The sequence below is a fragment of the Dromiciops gliroides genome, chromosome 1 (genome assembly GCF_019393635.1).
Source record: "Dromiciops gliroides isolate mDroGli1 chromosome 1, mDroGli1.pri, whole genome shotgun sequence".
Classification (NCBI taxonomy): Eukaryota; Metazoa; Chordata; class Mammalia; order Microbiotheria; family Microbiotheriidae; genus Dromiciops; species Dromiciops gliroides.
In genome coordinates, this window is record NC_057861.1 from 709,389,940 (window position 1) to 709,413,295 (window position 23,356).

The 23,356-nt window shown below is 40.5% G+C and overlaps 1 protein-coding gene across 11 annotated transcripts in view; it reads right to left on the reverse strand.

Annotated features, from left to right (window-relative positions):
- The window catches only part of ATP2B2 (ATPase plasma membrane Ca2+ transporting 2), a 696,441-nt gene that overhangs the window by 127,248 nt on the left and 545,837 nt on the right, over positions 1–23,356 (reverse strand). For all 11 annotated transcript variants that reach the window (XM_043971621.1, XM_043971693.1, XM_043971614.1 and 8 more), the window contains 3 exons: positions 22,607–22,864; positions 19,036–19,161; positions 3,602–3,727 (listed from right to left, as the gene is read on the reverse strand). In XM_043971621.1, coding sequence (XP_043827556.1) covers positions 3,602–3,727; positions 19,036–19,161; positions 22,607–22,864 — 510 coding nt within the window. The remainder of the gene's footprint in view (positions 1–3,601; positions 3,728–19,035; positions 19,162–22,606; positions 22,865–23,356) is intronic.

The window sequence follows — 23,356 nt, forward strand, 5'->3', positions numbered from 1 at the left end:
AAAGAATAGTACGTAATAATAATAATAATAATAATAATAATAATAACATGAACAAATTCACATGACAAAAATAGCAACATTTATGGAATTAACATGGCTTTGTTCTCTTGGGGGGAAAAACTTTTTTGAAAATTAAGTAACATAATGTTAGAAAAATGAGATGCCATCACAAAAATGTCAGAAAAGCTAGGGGGAAAACTCATATGTGGAATATCTTGAAAATAATTATGGGAAGATATTAAATAAAGGCTGGAGAGGACAAACACTGTCTAGTGCTGGGTCCCACTCTGCTAGGGATGCTTGGGATTGCTCTAGCTGGATTGGAGCTCTAATTGGTCACACAGAAATGGAATGAATACCCTTTTTCTCAACTACATATTGGCTGAGTTGTGTGTATGTCAGCCTTCTTGATATGAAACTACATGAGAAACAATTCCATTTGCCCTTAGGAGACATGCTCCCAGGTCTGGGTAGAGTTACTGCATAACTGAAAGTAGCTTAACTGTGACCTAGAACTTCTCAAATAAGTCCCAGCTAATAACTTGTCAGGACAAACCATTGTCACAAGGAAGCCAGCCTAATTCTGGAATTTCTGACCAGCATCCAAAAAAGGGAACTTCAGAGATCCAAGAGGCCAATGATCCTAAGGTTAATGATTAAGCTACAAGATGATTTATTGCATTTCACCAAAAATAAATAAAATAAAATTTAATAGATGTGTCTTCAATGTGTTTATTGGCTCTGGTCACTCCTACACTGGTCAATTCTAGATTTTAATTCTCAAAAATTATCAAGAATTCCAAATTTATACCATATTTCCATTTCTCAAGCTGGCAAACAATAAGCACGAGGGTAATATTCATGTTCTGTAAGTTAAGGTGAAGTGGTAGGTAGTATGATGGTATGTGGTTTTATGTAGTGGTGTGTCCTACTCTACAGCAATATGCCACCCTCCATAGTGGAATATGGGTTGTGTCATACTGTATGATGGTGTTGGGATGTTACAGTGTATGGTGTTATATCATACTTTATGGTTGCATGTTATATTGTATAGTGTTGAGTGGTTTCTCACACTGTATGTTGGTATGTATACATTTGTGCATTGTTATTTCATTTGATATAGTGATATGAGGTAAAACTGTCACATGACATGGTCATGTAAGTAGGTTCTTATGTTGGAATGTCATACTTTATGGTGTCATATGGAGCATGACCAGCTATGTAACATTGTGTAGTGTTGTCAAGTGTTGGGTACTGACTTGTAGCATGGGATGGTTATGTGTGGGTCTTAATGGACCCTGAGTGCCCTGGGGGACAGTGTTACTATGAAAAATGTCAACTACCCTGAGGCATTTCTTACTGTACCTGGAAGCTGAAGGCCATCCACTTTGGTCACACCTGTGTGATGATTTTTAAAACATATTAATGATGGAGATATATGTCAGTGCTCGCTCTCTCTCTCCCCACACACACACACACACACACACACACACACATGCTCACATATACCAGGGTCAAACTAAAATGTAAACTTGTAAGTGGCCATAATTTATGACAGACTTCTGAAGAAAGGGGCCTGCTGGGCCTGACTAGTGGTGGTAGTGTGGGAAGGAGGGAGCTCTCTCTCCCTACAATGGCTGCCCCAGGGAAATTTTCTGTAGCTTTTTTTTTTTTAAATAAAATTCCGTTTTATTGTTGGACACCATGTTTCACACATTCTGTAGCTTCTTGACACAAGGTACCTCTCTGAGTCCTAGCCCTGCCCCTAGTATATCTTCTCTCTTATAACTCAGGACCAGGCTGAATATGTTCAGGAATGGGAAAAGGAGCCATCCCTATAAGACCTTAGAGCCTCACCAAAATGCTCCCCTTGAGGAGGTGGTTGACTTGGCATCCATGCCTTAGAACCCAAGAGTCCATCTAGTCCAATCCCTCACTTTAGAGGAGGAAACTGAGGTCCAGAGAGAAGTGACTTGTCCAAGCTTCAAGGTCAATATTCCTCATTCAAAAGCCATTGTTAAAATGAGGTTCGGTAATGCCCCCTTTAGGGACACCAAGAAAAAACAGGACAAAAGTATTGGCTCAGTGATGACTACATATCCTAATTTCCTCAGCATATGTATTGTGTATGTAACCACTCTATATGCCATCCTTCAAACAGTCTTCTCTGAAATCTCTGCCACTGCTGGTTAGAAGCAGCTGGGCTGCCTCTTGGGTTTCAGCGAACTACCCACTCCCTGGGGAGACTACAAGAAGGGAGGATGGGTGGGGGGGAGAAGGTTGTTTGTCTATGATCGAGCCCATTCCTCTATGGGGAGCCATAAAACAATATCTTACTAAGATCATCTCTGTTAGCTCTTAGATTGGAATCTTAACAAAGCTCAACTGTGAGAGTTATACTAAGCTTTGTGAGTAAAGAAAGCAATTGGGAATAATGCTCAAAAACTGTTTTCCCTAACAAAGGTCAGGAAGTATGAGAGTACATTAAGAGGGAAACAGCTGGAAGATAGTTTATTAAGTCTAAGTGGTCTGGAATTCAAACTGTGAGTAGCCTAAGATATTGGGAGTCTGAAGATGCTTGGAGAGGCCTCATAGTACAACAAAAGTACTTGTCACAGAGGGAACTTATCAGCTCATCCACCATTTTATATTTTCTTTTTAAGTTGGGAGAAGGTCAAGTTTAAATGTCCCTCACAACCTGGAGGCCTATTGTCCTGAGAAGAGCCAGCAAGGGTTCACTGATACAGGCCTGGACTCACTGTTTCTTTTCCATGTCCTGGAGTATCCCTCCAGCTATTTAAAATCATCTTTCCAAGAAGAAAATCCAGGCTTTATCCATACCACTACCACCAAGAGGGAGGATGAGCAACTTTTTGAAGACTTTCTAAGATTTGTGAGTGACCTTGTTGGATCTTCTTTAGCTCTTTACATAACTTATTCACACTCCTAATTCCTTCTCTGTCTCATTTGCCTTGCATGATCATTCAACTCTTCCCTTCATAGTAACTGGCACTGACTCAGCCTGGAAGAATGATCATTGATATCCAGAGCCATAACCATCTGAGAAATCAAAAGATTGGATTGTGTCCTCTGACTGGTTAAGGGAAAGTACACATTCATGAATTTCTATTCAATGTGGGTGGAGAGGGAGAGGTCAAGGGTTACTATATGCACAGCATAAAAGTTCAAATGGAAGCCAGGAAGAATTTTGGTAATCCTGTAGTTCCACTCAACACAAAAGGCATAGATAGAGACAGCCATCTCCTCTCTTGCTACCCTTAAGTAGAGAAAATGATGGATCAGTCCATAGCATGGTATCAACAGCTCCACCTCCCACAGACAACAGAAAAAAAACAAAACACATGGGTGGGCTGAATGATATGACATGACAAGACAAAAAAAACAGTATTTTCTAAAAAGGAGTCCATTGCTTAAGGGCAGAACATGACGACACAGCTGGTCTAAGTGCTGAAGGAATTTGCCTGCACCTGAGAGTGGATGGTAGTGTGGAAAGCCTTTACTTGGCTGCCCCCAGCCAAGTTCCTAAAAGAATGGCACACATTGGACTCAGGAACAACTAGTGACAGGAGAGGGGAGTTACCTTTCTTGTCTTTCTTTTCTTCCTCTTCACCACCAGCCCCAAGCAACGTAAAGATGATGCCAGTCTGAGAGTTCACTCCCACAGCGGTGACCAGCATCCTGCCAGAGCCCTCCATCACATGGGTCCCTGATGGGAAGGGAAAGGAGAGTCATGTTAGCATTGGACCCACACTTCCCAGTCCAGCCCCTGACCTCACCCTAACTGAACAGGATTGCAGTTCCTGCAGGCTCTCAATTCTCCTCTCAAAGATCCTGCTATTCAGAGCTAGTTGTGAGTGTCCTATAACAATCAAAACTGCCATTGGCATTAATGCCACTAATGATTACAAAGCACTTTGCAGGCACTAGCCTCTTGCTTGTTCTTCCTACCAGCTGAATAACAATTCAATTCAATTCAATTCAATTCAACTTTATTAAGCATATACTATGTGTCATTGTGGAAGATAAAGACAAAAATGGAAAGTTCTGGCTCTCCAGGAAATTATTCCAATGGGAGGTAGTTATCACATGTATTATAGTTGGTTCTCCTAGTTTTACTGAGAGGGAAACTGAGGCTGAGGGAAGTTATGTGACTTGTACATGCTCACACAGTAAATATGACCCTTCTCTTTCCTGACACTGTGGTCCAGTGATCTTCCCACCACACCATTTTTCCTTTCATCATGTTTTTTTCTTTTCTCAACCAAATTTTGCTTATGGGAGGAAATGATGCCTTCTTATTAATATTAATAAAGCCTAGCATGTCTCTAATGCTTTAGAATTTGAAAAGCTCTCTACTCTTTGTGTGTAGTTGTATCTAATGCTCACAACAACCCTGAGGTGGAGTGCTATTACTATGCCCATATTGCAGCTAAAGAAACTGAAGCAGAATGGTTAAATGACTAGCCCAGGGTCACATAGATAGTGCCTGAGGCAATATGTGGATTCAGCTTTTCTTGAATCCAGCTTTATCCACTGCTCTATGTAGCCATGTTACAGTTCTTTTGTGTCATGCTTCAAATTACAGAAGAAAGAGTCTTGAGTTCTGTTCTCATGAAAGACAATCCTGATCCTAATACTCTCAACAATCCTTAATTTAGGCTCAAAAATTTTAAAAAATATGTCAATAAATGGATTTCAATATGACTTCTTTCCTTTTAAAAACATTTTACTAAGGGCTTTATAGGCTTCTGTAGGCTGGCAAAGGGTCCTATGCCATATTTAAGGTTAAGAACATCTGGACCAAAGACAGGAATAAGTATTCATTAAGTGTATACTATGTTCCAGGTGCTTTACAAACGTCTTATTTGACTGTCACAACAACCTTAAAAGGTAGGTGCTATTATTATTATCCCCATTTTATAGATGAAGAAACTGATGCAGCAAAAATGAAGGCACCGTGCAGGGTCATACAGCAAGCAAATGTCTGAGGCCAAATTTGAATTCAGATCTTCCTGACTCCGGCTCCAGTGCTTCATCAACTGCACCACCTACCTGCATTAGGAGAGCCCTGGGACTCATACCCCTTAAGGATAATACTAGGCTTTTAAGTACCAAGGAATGCTCCATACATCAAGCACAAGGTAATTCCATTTAATACACATTCAGGGAGTAAAAACTTAAAATATAGCAACATATATAGAAAGTCATTGGGCCCATTGTACTTGTTCTGTGTTCTCTTGGTGTTCTTCATAAGCTACTAGGTAGGTACATTCCAGGTAAGTGAGATATTAACAGTACATATAGTTATTATACATGCTTAGTCCATGTTTATTGCGATCTTTTTGATTTGTTCTACTTTTAATTAAATTTACAAGAAAGTACCAGTTAAGTATCAGCTTTGTCCTTTCACTAATGGGTTTCCTTTGTAATTCTTTGTAATATATTTTAATCATTTAAAAACATTATTCTAAGAAAAGGCCCACAGACTTCCCCAGACTTCTGGGTCCAGTGACACACAGAGACCCACAAAATGAAATGGAACTGAGTCAGAAGCTCAGACATATTTTTAACTCAGGATAATCACTAGACTATAATCAGGGGTCCTTCAACTTATCTCTCTACTCCCTTCTTAGATTGTCAGAAAAATCCTACCCATGCCATAGAAAGACAAAATTGAGGCATCAATCACCTTGGATTCTCTAAAGATTAAAAATTAAAAAGGCAATATATGACAAAGTTTTCAGGCCCGTTGTTTTTTTTTTTTAGTGAGGTAATTGGGGTTAAGTGACTTGCCCAAGGTCACACAACTAGTAAGTGTTAAGTGTCTGAGGCCGGATTTGAACTCAGGTGCTCCTGACTCCAGGGCCAATGCTCTATCCACTGCGCCACCTAGCTGCCCCAGGCCCATTCTTATTAAATATAGCTTATTTAACCTGCCCCCAACTAAAGTCCAGGATGTTACAAATCCTATCTTAATGTTTTGTTTTGTTTTTCCATCGGATCTAGAAGAAGGGATGGAAAAAGCAAAAACTGGCAACCAGGGCCAATTTCCACCAAAGATAATCAGACCTCCAAATCACATTTTTATCTATTCACACATATCTTACTGGGGATCTCTCCAATGTCTCAACCTAGACAGAGTGAAACTTTATTAGAGCCAGCTCATGGAGGCCTCATTTGATATAGGAGACTAAAAAGAACAGCCCAGCAAATCTCCTTATAGCTTCCTAGAACATAGGAGTTAGCACCTTACGCCTGATTCATGGCTTATTTAAGCAACTAAGGTCTTTCTACCTGGTTGGTAGCATAAGAATTGGGACGTGGGAGTGTAGTGGAAAGATAACTGCTTATATATCAATATGCTGTATCCCCAGTAGAATTTAAGCCCCTTGAGAGTAGGGTCTGTTTCATAGTTTGTTTCAGCACCTAGGACAGCGCCGGGAACTTACCTCCTGAGCAGTAAATGCTTGTTGACTGAATTGCCCAAAGGTAGGTATGAGGGATGTATTTTGTTACCCCTCCCTAAGGGATATGCATTTAAAAATGGGACAAAGAGAATAGTGTGTGCATTTGTGTGGTGTTTGTGTGTTTGTGTGTTTGTGTGTTTGTGTGTGTGTGTGTGTGTGTGTGTGTGTGTGTGTGTGTGAGAGAGAGAGAGAGAGAGAGAGAAAGTGTAGTATGATGAAAATGCACTAAATTATGTCAGAGGTAAAGTAGCACAGTGGGACAGAGAGCTGAAGCTGCAACCAGAAAGACGGGTTCAACCCAGCTTCTATCAGCTGTGTGACTCTAGACAAGTTATTTAACGTCTCCATTTGAATTTCTTCATCTTCAAAATGAGGGGGTTGAACTCAGTGTGACCTCTAAGTCTAAATCTCTGATCCAATGATCCTAAGCCTGGATTCTACTCCTGTTTCTGCTGCTGAGTACCTGTGTGACCTTGGGCAGGTCACTTCATTTCCAGAAAACCCAGTTTCCTTATCTGTATAATTAAGGGATTAGACTAAATAAATTCTTGGCCTCGACTTCAGTGAAAATTGAGACAAGGCATCCCTGATGAGGACACATCTCTACTGATGCATATCAGCTCTGCAACTGATAGTCTCGGAGATGATTATAATAACAACTTGTCCTTTCATAGCACACCTTTTCAATTTTACAAAGCATTTTCCTCCTAAGAACCCTGGAAGACAGATGGTACAAATAAGTTATGATATCCTTATTTTTAGATGAGCATACTGAGGCTTGGAGTGGTGAACCAATTGGCCCAGAATCATAGAGGTGGGATATGTTTGAAATCATCTCCAGCACCAAGTTCAGTACTTTTTTTTCACAAATTATATAATCTAGCAAAGGTTTTTAGCCTCGTTTGTGTCATGGGCCATTGGGAAAAAAATGTGGTAGCACTCAGTCTTCCATATTCTGCTATAGTTTTAAGAATGTGTAGAAATGCATACATTCTAATTAAATGTTAGTGAAAATGGAAATTATTCTTAGTTAATGGCTCCTCCTCCTATCATAGAAATTCATGTACCCTAAGTGTGATGGATGGTACTGATAAGAACTATTTAGTCTTCAGAGGAAGGAAGATGGTAAGTACTGAGAAGACTCTAGGAAGAATGTAATGTTGTCTTTGAATACAAATAACTCAGTTATATAGCATTCTGAGGCCTGCAGACTACTTTCCTCACAATGGCCCTGTGAATCTGTCTAGTAAGTAGCTGGAGTTAGTAATACTAACCTATTTTACAGATGAGAAAACTTAGACTGCATGATTTAACAACTTATCCAAGGCCATATAGCCAATAAATGTCAGAAGCAGGATTCAATCTCAAGTCTGGACTCTGAGTTCAGCCCTCTTCCCACTATGACACTGTGCCTGGCCTTTATTAAGTCAATAAACATTTATTAAGTGTCTTCCAGATTTATATTTGTTGTTAGGAATCCAAAGATTGAACAATGACAATCTATGACCTCAAGGAGTTTATGGTTTACTGCAGAGGATGGACCATGTAAACAGATAAGTATAATGCAAAGTAGGGGATGATGGGAGAAAAGGTGAGAGACAAAGTACTCTAGGATTATCTGAGGATGGAAAGGCCACAAATAACTGGAGATGGGGAAGAAGTCATAGCAGATATGGCACCTGAGATGACTCCTAAAGAAAGAGAAAGATGATATTAAGTGAAGGTGAGGAAGGAATTCTCATACCTGGATATGAGGATCAGCCAGAAGAGAGTATGCTACATTTGGGGATCAGTGAGTAGTCTAGTTGAGCAGATTGTGTAAAGGGAAGTAATGGATCAAAAAGGCAGGTTGGAGAATGACTACAGAGAGCCCCAAATACTAGACTAAAGAATTTGTATTTTATCCTTGTGCCAATTGGGAGCTAATGAAAGTTTTTGAGGAGAAGAGTAATATGGTCAGACCTATGTCTTAGGGCCATAAAAGATGGGTGTAATTTGTTGAGAAAAATGGGACCAGATAAATTAGGAAAAGGTGAATTCAGGTGGAGAAAACAGGATGACTCCAGGCAGGAAATGGAAAAAAAATATGTTTCATGATTGGTGAGCAGAGAAGTCTGGGTAGGGCAATTAGCTCCAAGTAGGATTGATGGAGGGCCTGAGTTTGAACTTTATTTTATTTACTTTTTTTTAAGTGGGGCAATGAGGGTTAAGTGACTTGCCCTGGGTCACACAGCTAGTAAGTCTTAAGTGTCTGAGGCCGGGTTTGAACTCAGGTACTCCTGACTCCAGGGCTGGTGCTCTATCCACTGCACCATATAGCTGCCCCCCTGAACTTTATTCAATAGGAAATGGGAAGTCACAGAAAGCTTCTAATGGGTGTGTAACATGTGCAAAAAAGGTATCTTCAATGGATCCTGTTAGTAGCTTGTGTGGAATAAGGTGTGGGGTGGCAGGGGTTGGGGCAGGTCTATGCTAGAGGAGATCAGTTAGAAGGTTGTAAGAATATTCAAGGCATGAGCTGGACTCACAAAACTAAAGTACGTCAGAGCTGGAAGGACACTTAGTGATCCTCTGTGTACAGGGATCACAGCTGTGAGATACCTCTGAATCCAATCCTCCCACACAGTTCAACTAATTCAGATTTCTGCCTTAGACATGTAGGACTAATGATATGGTGCAGGGAGAAACTCCAAGCATGGGAACTCCATCCATCAATGCAAACTGTAAAGCTTCTGTAACAAACTTTGTCTTAGAGAGCAGCCTGGGCTTAAGTGATCTGTCCTGGGTCACACAGCTAGCAAGTATTAACCACAGGATGTGAACTTATCCCTGAGTCCAGCCCCCTCATCTACTCTGTCCCACTGCCTCCCACTTAAGGTCACACAGTTTGTGAATAGCAAAATGAGGACCAAGCCCTGTGATTCCAAAGTCACAGCTCCCCCCACCACAGCTAGTCGGTTGGTCAACAAGAATTGTGTAAGTGCTTGCTGTATACCTGGAACTGCGCTAAGGGCTGAGGATTTAAATAAATAGATGAAACTTCCCCTGCCAAGCCCAACTCCTTGCTTTTACAGAAGAGAAAATGGAGGCCCACAGAAGTGAGATGATTTGTCCAGTACCATAAGCCTTTCCCTAGGTAGAAATGACTGGGGTTTTTGTTTGTTTGTTTTTTACAAAATCCCCATAGGATGTGAAACGACCATATCTTTCCAACAACGTAATGCACTCAGCTCTTCAGTCAAACCCTCTGAGCTTTGAAAACTAGGGCCTTGTCTCTCTCTAGGTCTTGCCGACTGGGGATCCAGCCCTCGCTAGGTATTCAGTGGTAAGGAAGAGATTCTGATTCTGAGTGTTTTTTCTTCAGGCACCAAATGACCTGATTCCTCAATCAGACCTCATTTTGTTGCTTTATTTGACTTGGCCATCGCCATGCCTGTTGTTTCTGAGCTCAGGCCTCTGGGATTCTTGCCTTTTTCTCTGCCTTGATGGGAAAACAATAAGGTGTTACTAATTCAAGAGCAGAAACACAGTGGCTGTCCTAATTCAGAGACTCCTTGGGCAACCTGGAGAGGGGAGAATTCTGAGATTACTTTAGAGATATGTGTAGAGCACCAACTTAAATAAGAATGGTAACAATAGCTACCTATTAGATAGCATTTTAGAGGTCTGCAAAATCCTTTATAAACATTATCTCATTTGATCCTCACAATGACTCTGGGAAGTAGGTGGTATAATTATCCCCATTTATAGAGAAGAGGAAACTGAGGCAGATACATGTTAAATGACTTACTTAAGCAGGCATTTTATAATCTGGCTCCAGTCTACCTTTACAGCTTTATCACATACCTGTCCCCTTCACCTACTTAACATTCTATCCAACCTAAACTACTTACCCTTCACTGATCTCATTCTGATCTCTCCCAGCACCTTGGTGCCTTTGTTCACTTTGATTCCCAAATTTGTTCCCATGATTGGAATGGCCTCTCCTTATGCCTACACCAGCTAAGGGAAGTCAGCATGACACAGAAGAAACATCAATTTATTTGGAGTCAATCTTTCAATTTGCTTTAACATTTTTAGTGTCTCATGGAGTCATTGCTCTATATCTTACCCAAATGTCATTCCTGGAAAAATACTACAGCCTAGCTACTACGTTCAGCATTCATTTCTCCATTTCCCCTTGAGTCACTCACAGCTTTGGTTCTAAAGAGATGATTGTGGTGATTTTCTCATTGGCCCATTCCAATTTTCCAGGAGTCTAATTCTTGGGTGAAGTTCACCAGAGTTGATTCTTAGGTACTAATTCTCTTTGCCATTTTCCCCTTCCTGTCCATTCCATTTTGGATCACTTGTTTCATTTCTTCCAGATGTTCATCTAGTCCTTGTAGCCAGGATATCCTTTTTCTAAGGTTCCAGGTGGACTGCTCACATATTTAACCTCTTTTTGCTTCATCCCGTAGGTTTCTTACAATCCAAGGTATTTTCTTGTTATGCTAAAGATTTTTTAAAATTTACTTTTCTCCAGCCTCAGCTTCTATATTAGGAGCTAGTGTTTGCACTAAAGTTGGTTCCCATAATCCTGATTGATATGCATGAGCCCTACTTGATCATGAATTCAGTGGCTAAGATTCGGCCTACTTTTGTGAGAATTGTCTGACTTTCTTCCATAGTTTAAGCCCAGGCAGTCTTGCTGCTGGAATAAACCATTATTGCCTGGCTGCTGGTCTGGTGTCTTCTCCTGCTATAGTAGCAAATTGGGCCCCTGGGATTCATTTCACTGTGCTGAGCACTGGTCTTGCCCTATCTCCTACTGTGGGATTAGATTCCTTCATATTGTACCTCCCACCTCCCCTGGCATACCCTCATCAACGCTTCTGCAAGATTATGGAATTTTTTTGTGTGGTCCTGCCCTGGATAGAGGGGCTCATTAAAGATTCTCTTTGGTTGTCTTTATCACTGTCCCTTCTGGGCCATTTTTAGAGGTTTCTTGCAGTATCTGTGGGAGAACTGGGTTCCTCAGCATCCTGAAACACTGCCATCTTCTTCAATAAACATTTCACAAATATTTATCAAGTGTCTATCCACCAAGTACAATGCAGAGAGGCAAATTTAGGTCTAACATAATTGGGGGGGGGCTTTCAGATAATGAGAGCTGTTCCAAAGTGAAATGGGCTTCTTCAGGAGGTAGTAAGTTCCCTATCACCAGGGCTTTTCCAGGAGAGGCTCAATGACATTCATTAAGGATGTGATACATACTCAGGCATAGATTGGAGTAAATGGTTGGCGAAGTTACTTCCCAAGTGCAAGGTTTTGAAATATATTCTTCTTCCTAGCTAATGAATCATCTTTCCCAGCATCATGGCCCACAGGCAGAGTTCTGGTGGACTTGGGGACATGCAAGCCTGGGTTTGGATGTCCCCAAAGAAAAACTTACTAGCCATATGGCCATGGGCAAATGACTTAACCTCTCTAAACCTTAAAAGGGATGATAACCATAACCACAGTATCTCCACAGGGTTGAGGAACCAGTGAGATAATCTGGGCCAATTACTTGGCAAGGGCTATCTAGATGCCAGCTGATATTATTATCAACAAATATTAAAAAAGAAAAAAAGCTTGGGGGCAGCTAGGTGGCACAGTGGATAAAGCACCAGCAATAAAGCACCAGCCCTGGATTCAGGAGGACCCGAGTTCAGATCCAGCATCAGACACTTGACACTTACTAGCTGTGTGACCCTGGACAATTCACTTAACCCTCATTGCCCCAAAGAAAAAAAAAGAAGAAGTATATACTGGATATTTAAGACACAACAAATCCCTGTACCAGGCTCTCTACATCCTGGGCTTTGGAGGCTCAGAGATTTAGAACTGGAAGGGACCTTTGAGGGAATCAGTTCAAGCCTTCATTTCTTCATTTTACATATGAGGAAACTGAGGCCTACCAGGCCAAGTATCAGAGCAGGGATTTGAGCTCATGTTCTTTGACTCTAAATACAGCAATCTTTCTTCTGTGCCATGGTGCCTTCCAGTGGTACAATAAGATGAGTTGATCAGGAATGATTTTTGCCATTGCTACAGACCTCTAATTGCAATAGCAAGTTCTGGCTCCAGGTTTCTGAGGCTTGTTTGTCCTTTTCATTGCTTTGGGGCATAAAAGAAAAAAGGGGGGCATGTAGGAAAGGCATTTGAGATGAATTAGCTTTCTTACTTGGCTTTCCAAATGAATTCTCAACTCTCCCAAATGCAGAAAGAAATGTAGCATCTATTATATGCCCCTGGGATACCCTGAGATGACCCATGGCTTGGGGAGGGGGAAGGGCATCATGACAAAGGAAAGATGGCTTACAATAATCCATTAGGCTAAAGCAGGCCAGCACAACTCATTTTAAGTGGTATGGCCTTGGAAAAGAAGAGCTCAATAAGAGCTCTGGGCTATGGGTGGGAAACTGGGTTCTAATCCTGATATTTCTCCAAACTAAGCTTAGATAAGTCACTTAAGCACAATGACCTGATTTATGTTCTTTTAAAAGGCACTTGGGGGGCAGCTAGGTGGCACAGTGGATAAAGCATCAGCCCTGGATTCAGGAGGATCTGAGTTCAAATCCAGCCTCAGACACTTGAAACTTACTAGCTGTGTGACCCCGGGCAAGCCACTCAACCTTCATTGCCCCACAAAAAGGCACTTTGGCTATTCTTCTGTTATCCTTTGCTCTCATCACATCACTGACTCACTTCCTCCACTAACCATGACATTTTCCAGGAAAACTGTATACACTACCTCTTGCAAATGTGTCATTTCAACATGGTAGCCTAATTACATCCAGCATGCATCTCTCCATTTCCCCTGGGGTCACCCATAGCTTTGGTTCTTTGGAGATGACTGCAGTGCTACAAGATTCAAAACCAGACAGCATCCCTAGTAAATCATGGCTGTTAAAAATAGGCTTTTGTTCCTCAGTGAAGCTCAGCATCAAATGCAACTAAACTTACACTCTTAGTTTTAATTCAATTCTGGTCCCAACTCATTGTCCATTTGCAGTGGGTGTTCCATAGATGCCATGCAATGTAAAAATATAGCTTTCATTATTTTAAGGCCTTGGGACCCATTGGCAGTCTGGAAAAGCCTAAGAATCCCTTCTCAAAATTAAGATTATTTTTTAAATGATCAAAGTCATAATTATTGCTTTATATTTGTCATAATTCGAGGAAATACTAAATTATAGTTAGAAGTTAGATAAACTGATTATTTTCCCATCCAGGTTCATAGACCCAGTGAAATCTATACACAGACTCCTTGAAATCTACCCATGGACCTACAAAGGGTGTGTGGACTCCAGATGAAGAACTGCTGGCCTAAAAGAAGGCCTCTAGTTTGGGGGTAGATTTGGAATAAGTAGACTCTAGTTCAAAGTCTGGCTATTTTACTTACTGAGTGCCTTGGACAAGTTACTTAACCTCTTTGGGTCTCAATTTTATCATCTAGGCCATCAATTTGATCATATTTATCATTCTAAAAGTTGTTTCACTCATGAGGTCATAATACATGGTTTCTGAAGTCTGTTGGAGTTCTAGACCTAAGGAAGGTCATAGATAAGCAGAGTACAAGATGAGATATTGATAGGATGTGACCTGCATTGTTTGAGAGAATCTCTCCATTGATTGCCAAACTCTTTCAAAGGTCAATAATCACCCAGCTTCAACTGTCATACAACATAGAGAAAAGTTGGAAAAGAGCTTTGTGACTTTTGGAAGGGGGAAAAAAAGAGCTAGTGAAATCCAAGATGGTAGCATCCCTATCCATATCACCATCCCTATGCTCATCAGCATTATAAAGATTTCTTGTCCTCCTCTTCCTTCTTTTTCTTTTTCTCTTCCACCACCATCTCCTCCTCCTTCTCCTTCTTCCACTACTACTACTACTAATTACTATTGCTACTACTACTATTACTACTTCTAGTACTACTACTACTACTACTACTACAACTTATTCCTATTGTTACTACTATTATTACTAGTACTAACTCCTATTACTACTACTACTACATTGGTAACAATGATGACAGCTACTATTATTACTACTACTAATAATGCATATTTCATAGCATTTTAGGGTTTTCAGAGTACTTTCTTCATAACAGCTACATGAGGGAGGTAATGTATGTATGTTTATTCCCTTTTACAGATGAGGAAGGAGGTTCAGAGAGGGAAAGATACTTGCCCACTGAAAATATCTCAACTACCAATGGTTTGAGGGACATCAAATGAAAAGAATGAAAAGAATGTCAGGGTGGTGAGGCAGCCCCAAAGATTCTCCATTCTAAAGCTGTCTTTTTTTCAGATGAGGAGACAGAAGGCCATAGAGAGGAAATGTTTTGCCCAAGGGCACACACTTAGTTGAGGACAGAGCAGAGACAAGACTCGACATTTTCGGTTCTTGGTCAAGCATACTTTCTATTCTCCCTCACTGCTGAATTTCTCCCTCCTCACTAGAAGCACTGAGAGGCAGCACAGTGGAGGCAACAGATAGCCAGCCTCAGAGCCAGGAAGACATGAGTTCTAATTGTACCCCTGACACATACTGACTAGGTGATACTGGGTAAGACACCTAACCTCTTGGGGTTCTTAGCAACTAAGTTGTCTTGGTAGGGGGCGTCTCTTCTCTTGGGAGTTTGTTAGACCACTGAAATCATAGATCTAGTCCCTCTTCCCATCAATGCTTTCTCTTCCCCTATATTGTCTTGTGTTTACTTATATGTTATATACCAGCCCAACCATGAACTGTAAGCTCCAGGGTCTATTTCATTTTAGTCATTCTAATCCCAGTGTCTAGCATAATGCCTTATACAGTAGGTGCTTTTAACTAAATGACATTGATGACAAGAAAAACGGCCAGGAAGATTTTCATGGTTTTTTAACACTTTTTTGAGGCAGTCAGGGCTAAGTGACTTGCCCAGGGTTACACAGCTAGTAAGTGAGGCCAGTTTTGAACTCATGTCCTTCTGACTCCAGGGTCAGTGTTCTATCCACTGTGTCACCTAGTTGCCCTGAAGATTTTTATTTTCTTAAAAGCCTTCCTCTACAGGTAGGGTGGGAGAAAAGGGTCCAAGAGAGATGTTATCAGATCTGGACTGAGGATTAGCCCATTCCAAGAACAGTGCATCTATTGGCACCTCCAGTCTAACATTAAATTTGCCTGTTTGCTGTCAGACTCTCCCAGCTGCTCCCTCTGCCCTCGCCCTCTCATGACTTTCGCTGAATCACAAAATGAAAATAGAGAGTTCTCTAGCAACAGCTTCAGCCACTTTTAAGGTTTTCCTGTTTTAAATCTCAGGACAGCCAAATAGCACAAAGGATTGTTTGCCCCCTCTCGCACTTGAGTTGGAGTATCCCTGATCAGAAGAACTCTTCCTATTGATGTTAAAAGAAAGGGAATTGGCTGCACTCTGAGTTGCCCCTGGCATGGGGCCACCCAACTACCCAGGCAGGCGGGGCCCCAGAGCCAAGGATCCCAGACAGCTTAGAACATGTTGGAGCTCCTTATTGTTGCTAATCAAAGAGAGGGCCCAGGACAATCTTTCAAGAGCCATATCAATTCCTCACAGTCTTTGGTTTCACAATGGAAATCGGGAGTCCAGGACTCTGACCAAGCAAAACACGGCACTGCCCAGTGAGAACATTCTCCCTCCCTCCCTAGGGCTATATATGGTGTGGTGTACAGGAAAGAGGACTGGCCTTGGAGTTGGGGAGCCTGGATTCCAGCCCTGGCACAGACACTAACTAGCTGTGAAACCTTTGGCATGACATTTACCCTTTCCTGGCCTCATTTTCACCATCTGTAAAATAAGGAGTTTGGATCAAATGAGTTTCAAAAGTTTTCTCTGCTCTAACATCCAAGTGATTCTAAATTCATCTCTCCTATCTCCCACCAACCACAGCCAGCTCCTAAAATGCAGACAATGTCAGCACCTTAAGCCTTGCTTTTAATATCTCTAGTCCAATGAGATGGATTGTGCTTTGCCAACTCTAAAGTGTTACATAAATGCCATTTTTATTGATGGTGATTATATTATTGTCATATATCGTTGGTAATAATCTGTCTCTTTTGTGTCCTAAATCCCTGTGGGCAGAGGGTGGGATGGGCCGGGAATGGGGAGGTGGCATTATATTATGGAGACCATGCTGGATTTAAAAGAGAGGAAGATCACTGTTCAAATATTATTTCCTGTGCATAATAGCTGTGTGATCATGGGTAGGTCAGTTGACCTCTCTGAGCCACAGTATTCTCATCTGAAAAAAGGGAGTATAATAATTATTTTCATACCTATCTCTTATAGTTATTCTAAGGTTCAAATGGGATAATAATACCTACAAAGCATTTTACAAATTTTTCTGCAGAAGGGCTTTCCTAGATCCTCAAGTTGCCTTCGCCCCAGAGATCACCTCTCATCCACTTTGTACAGAGCTAATTATTGATATGTTGTATTCCCCTCTAGATTGGGAGCTTCTTGAGGACAAGGGGGGTGTTTTTTACCTTCTTTGTATCCCCTAGTGCTTAGGAAATTCCTGGCATATATTTAAGCATCTACCAAATGTGCCAATGGAAGTTATTATTTCTTCATGATTTCCCTTGCATCTTCCTCCTTGAACAGTGAGACATCCTAAAAATGCAAAGCACCTAGCACATAGTAAGTGTTTAATAAAATACTTGTTGACAAACTGGCCAAAATGCAGCAAAAGTAGAATGGAATGGGTATCACTATACTTAAGCTCATATAAGACACATTTGATCAACATTTATTGAATAAATACCTAAAATGTCACCTAGTCTGGGCTGGGAAGTAGAGCTATAAGAAGCATGAGATGAGAGGCCCCTGCCCTCAAGAAATTCAGAAATAAATTTATTCACCAATTACTTAGCTGTGCTACTTTCTCCAAGAGAGACAGGGTTGCATAGAAGATAGAATATTGTGTTGGGTATCAGGAGTTATCTGGGTTCAGATCTTACCCAGTCTGCTATGGATATATTAGGTATATGGCCAAGCCACTCTGTGGCTTGTTAATTGATTGAGCCTCAGTTTCCTCTTCTGTAAAATGGAGATGGCAATAGTACCTACTTTACAGAGTTGTTGAAAAGCCCAGATGCGATCATGTTTATAAAAGTGCTTTGTAAGCTTACACTCCATGCTTTTTAAAGCCCTTTGCTGGGAAGGCAAGACATACATAGATGAAAATGGTTACCAATAATGTCAAAATTGTATACTGCCTTAGATTTTAAAGAAAACAAATCACAGGAATTGTGATGGGATTTCAAAGGAATAAAAGACTATTGGTCTGGATTGGTCAACAATGACTGGAAGAAGGAATATTAAAGATGGGTCTTAATGATGGCCAGAATTCAGATAGGGTAAAGAGGACATGGAGAACCATCCAAGGGTAAAAGTTCACAGGAAGGGTTGAGTCATCCAAAGGTGGGTGCACACTACCCATCAGCAGGATTCAAAAATATGCTGACCAGCTTGGGTGTTAGGTATATTGAGTCTGCTCAGAAGCCAAAACCAAGGAGAACATTCTGACTTTTCTCTTTAAAAATTTTTTTTTAATTTCTTTAAAATTAAATTTTTTTCTGACTTTTCTCTCTGCGCATGGATGGCAAGGGAATCTGGTGCCCTATTTTTCTCTACTCCTCCCTGGGAATGACATCTTCAAATGCCTGCAGTGCTCTCAGAATTCATGGCGGAGCCTCAGGACAGAGGCAGAAAATAAATGCCATCCCTTTGTGTGGGTAAAACTTTGCTCCTGGGGGTGGGAGGGAGAAGAGGAGAAGAATGTATAACATGCTAAACCACTGGAGACCAATGTGCTGGGATACAATAGAACACAACGTTAAGGACAGGGAGCTTCAGAGACAGAGTCGGATCAGCTGGGCCCTTGCTGACCTCAGGGAGCTAAGCTGACCTTTACCTGGTCAGCTCTGGAGCCTAGAACAATGATGGTCTAAGGTCCCTTTCAGATGTAACAATTTTAACTTTTTATGTGCAAAGATCCCTTCCAGGTTCTCACATTTTAAACATCTAAGCTTAATTCACAGCCAAGTCAGATTAAGGTAACCCAGTGGCCAGACCCCATGATATTCCAGAGGAAATACCTGCTTCCTGTTTATCTGGGAGAAGGAGGCACAATTCTCACTCCTTCCTGGCTCCAATGTCAATCTTGTTTGGGAGGAATGAGAACAAAGTTCAGCTTTTCATAGAGTGAAATGGGGGTTTCTATTTAGCGAATCAAGTCAAGTTTCAGAAGAATTAGTTCCTCAGTCATGGTTGAACCAGTGAGAGAGAACTCGAAACTAATGACCCTTACTCTAAAAAATTTATAACATTTCCCCATGAATAAGGCAGGGCTGGGGAGTAGGGGTTAAGGGGAATGGTCTCTGAGAGAAACAGACAACAACATCTTCTGAACTGGAAAGGATTTCATCAGTCAATTGTTATGGAAAGAGAGGATGATGAGGGAATTTCTACAGTGGAAATAGGGTATCACCTCATCTTACCTGAAAGCAGCATAGGGTCCTTGTCCACTGATTTGCGGACCTGGTCAGACTCTCCAGTTAAAGAGCTTTCATCTATCTTCAAGTCATTGCCTTGGATGAAGATCCCATCAGCAGGAAGTAGGTCACCTGTTCAAAGGAACAAAGGAAGAACAAAGAAGAGGAAGTGAGTGAAGATCCTTCTTTGAAAAGTCTGGCCCTTGCCCAGGCCAAAAGACTGCAGTATCCTTAAGGGCACCGAGGGGGCCATTTGACTCTGGAATCAAGATCTTGCCCAAAAGAGCAAGGATTCTTGACCTTTTCTGAGTGATGGACCTCTTGGACAGTCTGATGAAAACTAGGGACCCCTCTCAGAATCCAGGTTTTAAATCCATAAAATAAAATAGAGGGGATTACAAAGGAAACCAATGAGATTAAAATAGGTATCAAAATATTTTAAAATTTTTTCTATTTACATACTTATTATTAATATTTATCATCAACATTATATAACAATTATATAATGTGTAATTATGTGATGTATTATAATATATACATAATATAATATATGACAATATACCCATATAATAATATATTAACAATTAAATATTGTTAATATTTAAATATTTTTTAAAATAAATTCAGGGACTCCGGCTTAAGAACCCCTGCTAGAGGGTCCCCACATATAACCCCCTCCAATTCAACATCTAAGTTCTCTGTATTCTAACTTTTAGACTAATACAGAAAATCCAGCTGCTCTTTAGCTCTCCAGTGGTATCAGAGAGAAATTTCTGCTTGATTTCTCTACCTAAGGCATAGCACTTCCATCTTTTCCCTTCTCTTACCCAATCCCAACTAAAAGGTGTTCATCTCTGATCTAAAAGTTCTAAATAATTAGTTGTGTATTCTCCAGGCCTTTGGACTGGCTGCCCCATGTCTAGAATACTCTCCTTACTGACCTCCAGTACTTAGAATGCCTAATTTCCTTCAAGATTCACCTAATGCACCACAAAAGCCCTTCCAGTCCCCCTCCCAGATATTTACTCCTCCTTTAAAGTGATTTCTTTCTATTCTGAATGCATTTTAGGTATCTTGTTATTTCACATCTCCCCCCTTAAAATAATAATAACTAGCATTTATACCTGCTAATGACTTCCCATTTTCATAATATCTTCATCTATCCTGAATGTTTCTTGCATGTATCTAGATATTTATATGTGAGCTCCCCCATTAGAATGTAAGCTCATACCAATTGCCTCACTAAAAAAAAAAAAAAAAAAACCAAAAAGAATGTAAGCTCCTTGGGGCAGCTAGTTGGCACAGTGGATAGAGCACCAACCCTGGATTCAGGTGGACCTGAGTTCAAATCCAACCTCAGACACTTGACACTTACTAGCTGTGTGATCCTGGGTAAGTCACTTAACCCTCATTGCCCCACCCAAAAAAAAGAAAGAAAGAAAGAAAGAATGTAAGCTCCTTGAGGGGCAGCCACCGTTCTGGCTTTTTAATTTGTATCTTCACTGATTTGTGCAGTCTGGCACATACTGAACACTGAATAAATGCTGATTTATTGATTGCCATTTCTATTCTGAGGAGTCAAATCCTAGAATTATATATCTTCATTAGTCCACCTGGATCAAGGGGCCAGAAAATTAGATAAACTATACATGGCAAGCACTCCTTTATAGTATTGTTGGATTAAACTAGATACTTAATAAAATGTCTTCTAAATCTAAAATTCTGTGATTCTGTGAGTATCTCTGAGCAGATTTTTTCTTGCCTTTGGATCTCTCTCCCCTCCCATTTTACCAAATATTGCTCTCAGTTCAAATGTTATATCACTAAATGAGATAATATGTGTATATATATATATATATATGCATATATATGTGTGTGTGTGTGTCAAATGCTTTAAAAACTGTAAAGAGCTAACTAGATTGGCTATTATTGATATTCCTAGGAGTATCTGACTTAGAAAAGGGAAGGGGATTATTTTAATTTGCATTTCTCTAATTAGTAGTAATTTAGAGCATTTTTTTTAAAGATGGCTATAGATAGCCTGAGTTTCTTCCCTTGAGAACTTTCTCAGATTGGAAAAGATGATAAAAAAGGAAAAAGATAAGTGATAGAGGAATTGTGGGAAAACAGGCCCCACGTATTGGGGGACCTGTAAATGGGGACAAAAATTTTGGAAAGCAATTTGGAATTCTACCAAAAAGGTTACTGACTAAATAGTATATGTCCTCTGACCAAACTATACTACTGTTAGGCCCACACCCAAAAGTCATCGAAGAAATAGGAAAAGAGCCTATTTCTACAAAAATATTTGTCAGTTCTTTTTCTGATGGCAGCAAACTGGAAAGTAAAGAGACGCTCATCAATTAAGGACTGGCTGCAAAGTTGTGATATATGAATGTGATCAACTATTATTGTGCTATAAGAAATGAGGAGGAAATAGATTAGCATTTTTAAGTCATGTAACACATATTTTCATATTAGCCATGTTGCAACCCCCCGAAACAAAATATGACAATAAAAATAAAGAAAGTTTGGTTTTTTTTTTCAAGTATGCTTCAAACTACATTCAGAGTTCATCACTTCTCTCTCTGGAGGTGAATAGCCAGAAATTGATTATTTTAAAGAGGCATGGAAAGATGTATATGAACTGATGCAGAGTGAAGGAATCAGGGATAGAAGGATAATATATACTGTAATAAAAATACTTTAAAAACAATTCTGAAAACTTTTCTAAACTGATGAAGAATAAAATAAGCAGGAGCAGGAAAACAAAGTCTTTAAGAGAGCTAAGAGTGTTATAAACAAAGGGAATCCAGGAAGATTTCAGAGAAAAAATGGCATGTGAGTTAGACTTTAAAGGATGGTGCAGGGGAGTGTTAGGTTGAGAGTATGAGATCTGGATTCTAATTTCAATCACTTACTAATCTAGGTGGTACAATAGATAGAGCATTGGCCATGGAGTCACTCATTAGCTATGTGACCCTAGGCAAGTCATTTAACCCTGTTTGCCTCAGTTTCTTCATCTATAAAATGAGCTGGAGAAGGAAATGGCAAACCACTCCAATATCTTTGCCAAGAAAACCCAAACGGGGTCATGAAGAGTCAGACATGACTGAAAAGACTGAACAGCAACAAAAATACATTACTGACATTTGAGACGTCACTCAACCTCCCTGGGCCTCAGTTTCTTCATGTGTAAAATAAGGGCATTAAACTAAATGACCTCTAGGGTTCCTTCCAATGACTGCCTAGATTTTTTTACCAGACTTTCACTGATTGCCTTCCCAACCATTGCTTGGTCTTAAAACTTATTTGAACCTTGATTCTTTCTTTTCTCTGTCCTTGTCCCATGGATGGATCACCAAGGTTAAGAACTACCTTTGGGCTCACTGGGCCGCATGTCCATACTGTAATAACTAAACATTGATCTTTCTCTCTCCAAGCAACCAAAGCTTGACCTGGATGCCCAGGCTAGCCCATCCCACATTACCTAAATTCCAAATCAAGCATAAAACTGTGGAATAGTGAAACATGGTAGAGATTGTGAGGTTGCAGTGGTTGTAGGGGGGAAACTTACCGTATTTTACCTGGGCAATGTCACCAACCACGATCTCTGCCACTGGAATCTGGATCACCTGGGCTCCCCGGACCACAGTAAACTTCTGTTCCTGTTCAATTCGGCTCTGCAGACCCCGGAACTGCTTCTCTTTGCTCCAGTCATTAAAGGCAGTGACAAGAACTACACAGATAACCGATAGAAGTATGGCGGCCCCTTCAATCCAGCCAGCTTCTGCCTCTCCTTCATCTTCGGCCCCAGCCTGGGCTGCCGCACACCCTGTATGGGAGAAAGGAAGAGGAACCATAAGCAAAATCAAATAAGACTAGGGAAAGAGCAGGCCAGCAAGTGTAACTTAGTTTACCAAAATAAGACAAGAGAATCTTAGAAAATAAGTGATTCAAACTGACCAACCCAGCAAAAACAAGCCTGCCCTCCCCAAAGGATAAATACTAACAGTAAAAATTCACTAGGCAATACTTATTGATAATACCTAGGATTCAGATATGACCTTATATTTTTCAAAGAATTTCACATCTTTTATTACATCTTCCTCTCATATTAACCCTGTGTCATAAACTAGACTAGAATATTCTTTCCTATTTTACAGATGAGAAAACTGAGCCCCAAGGAGATTAAATTATCATTTATAATAGGGAGACCTAGGGTAAGTTACCCACATGACTTAGTTATCAGTTTCTCAGAATGATATGGAACAAAGGGTTAGAGATGGACAGTACCTTAGAGGTCCTATAGTTCAAATCTCTCATT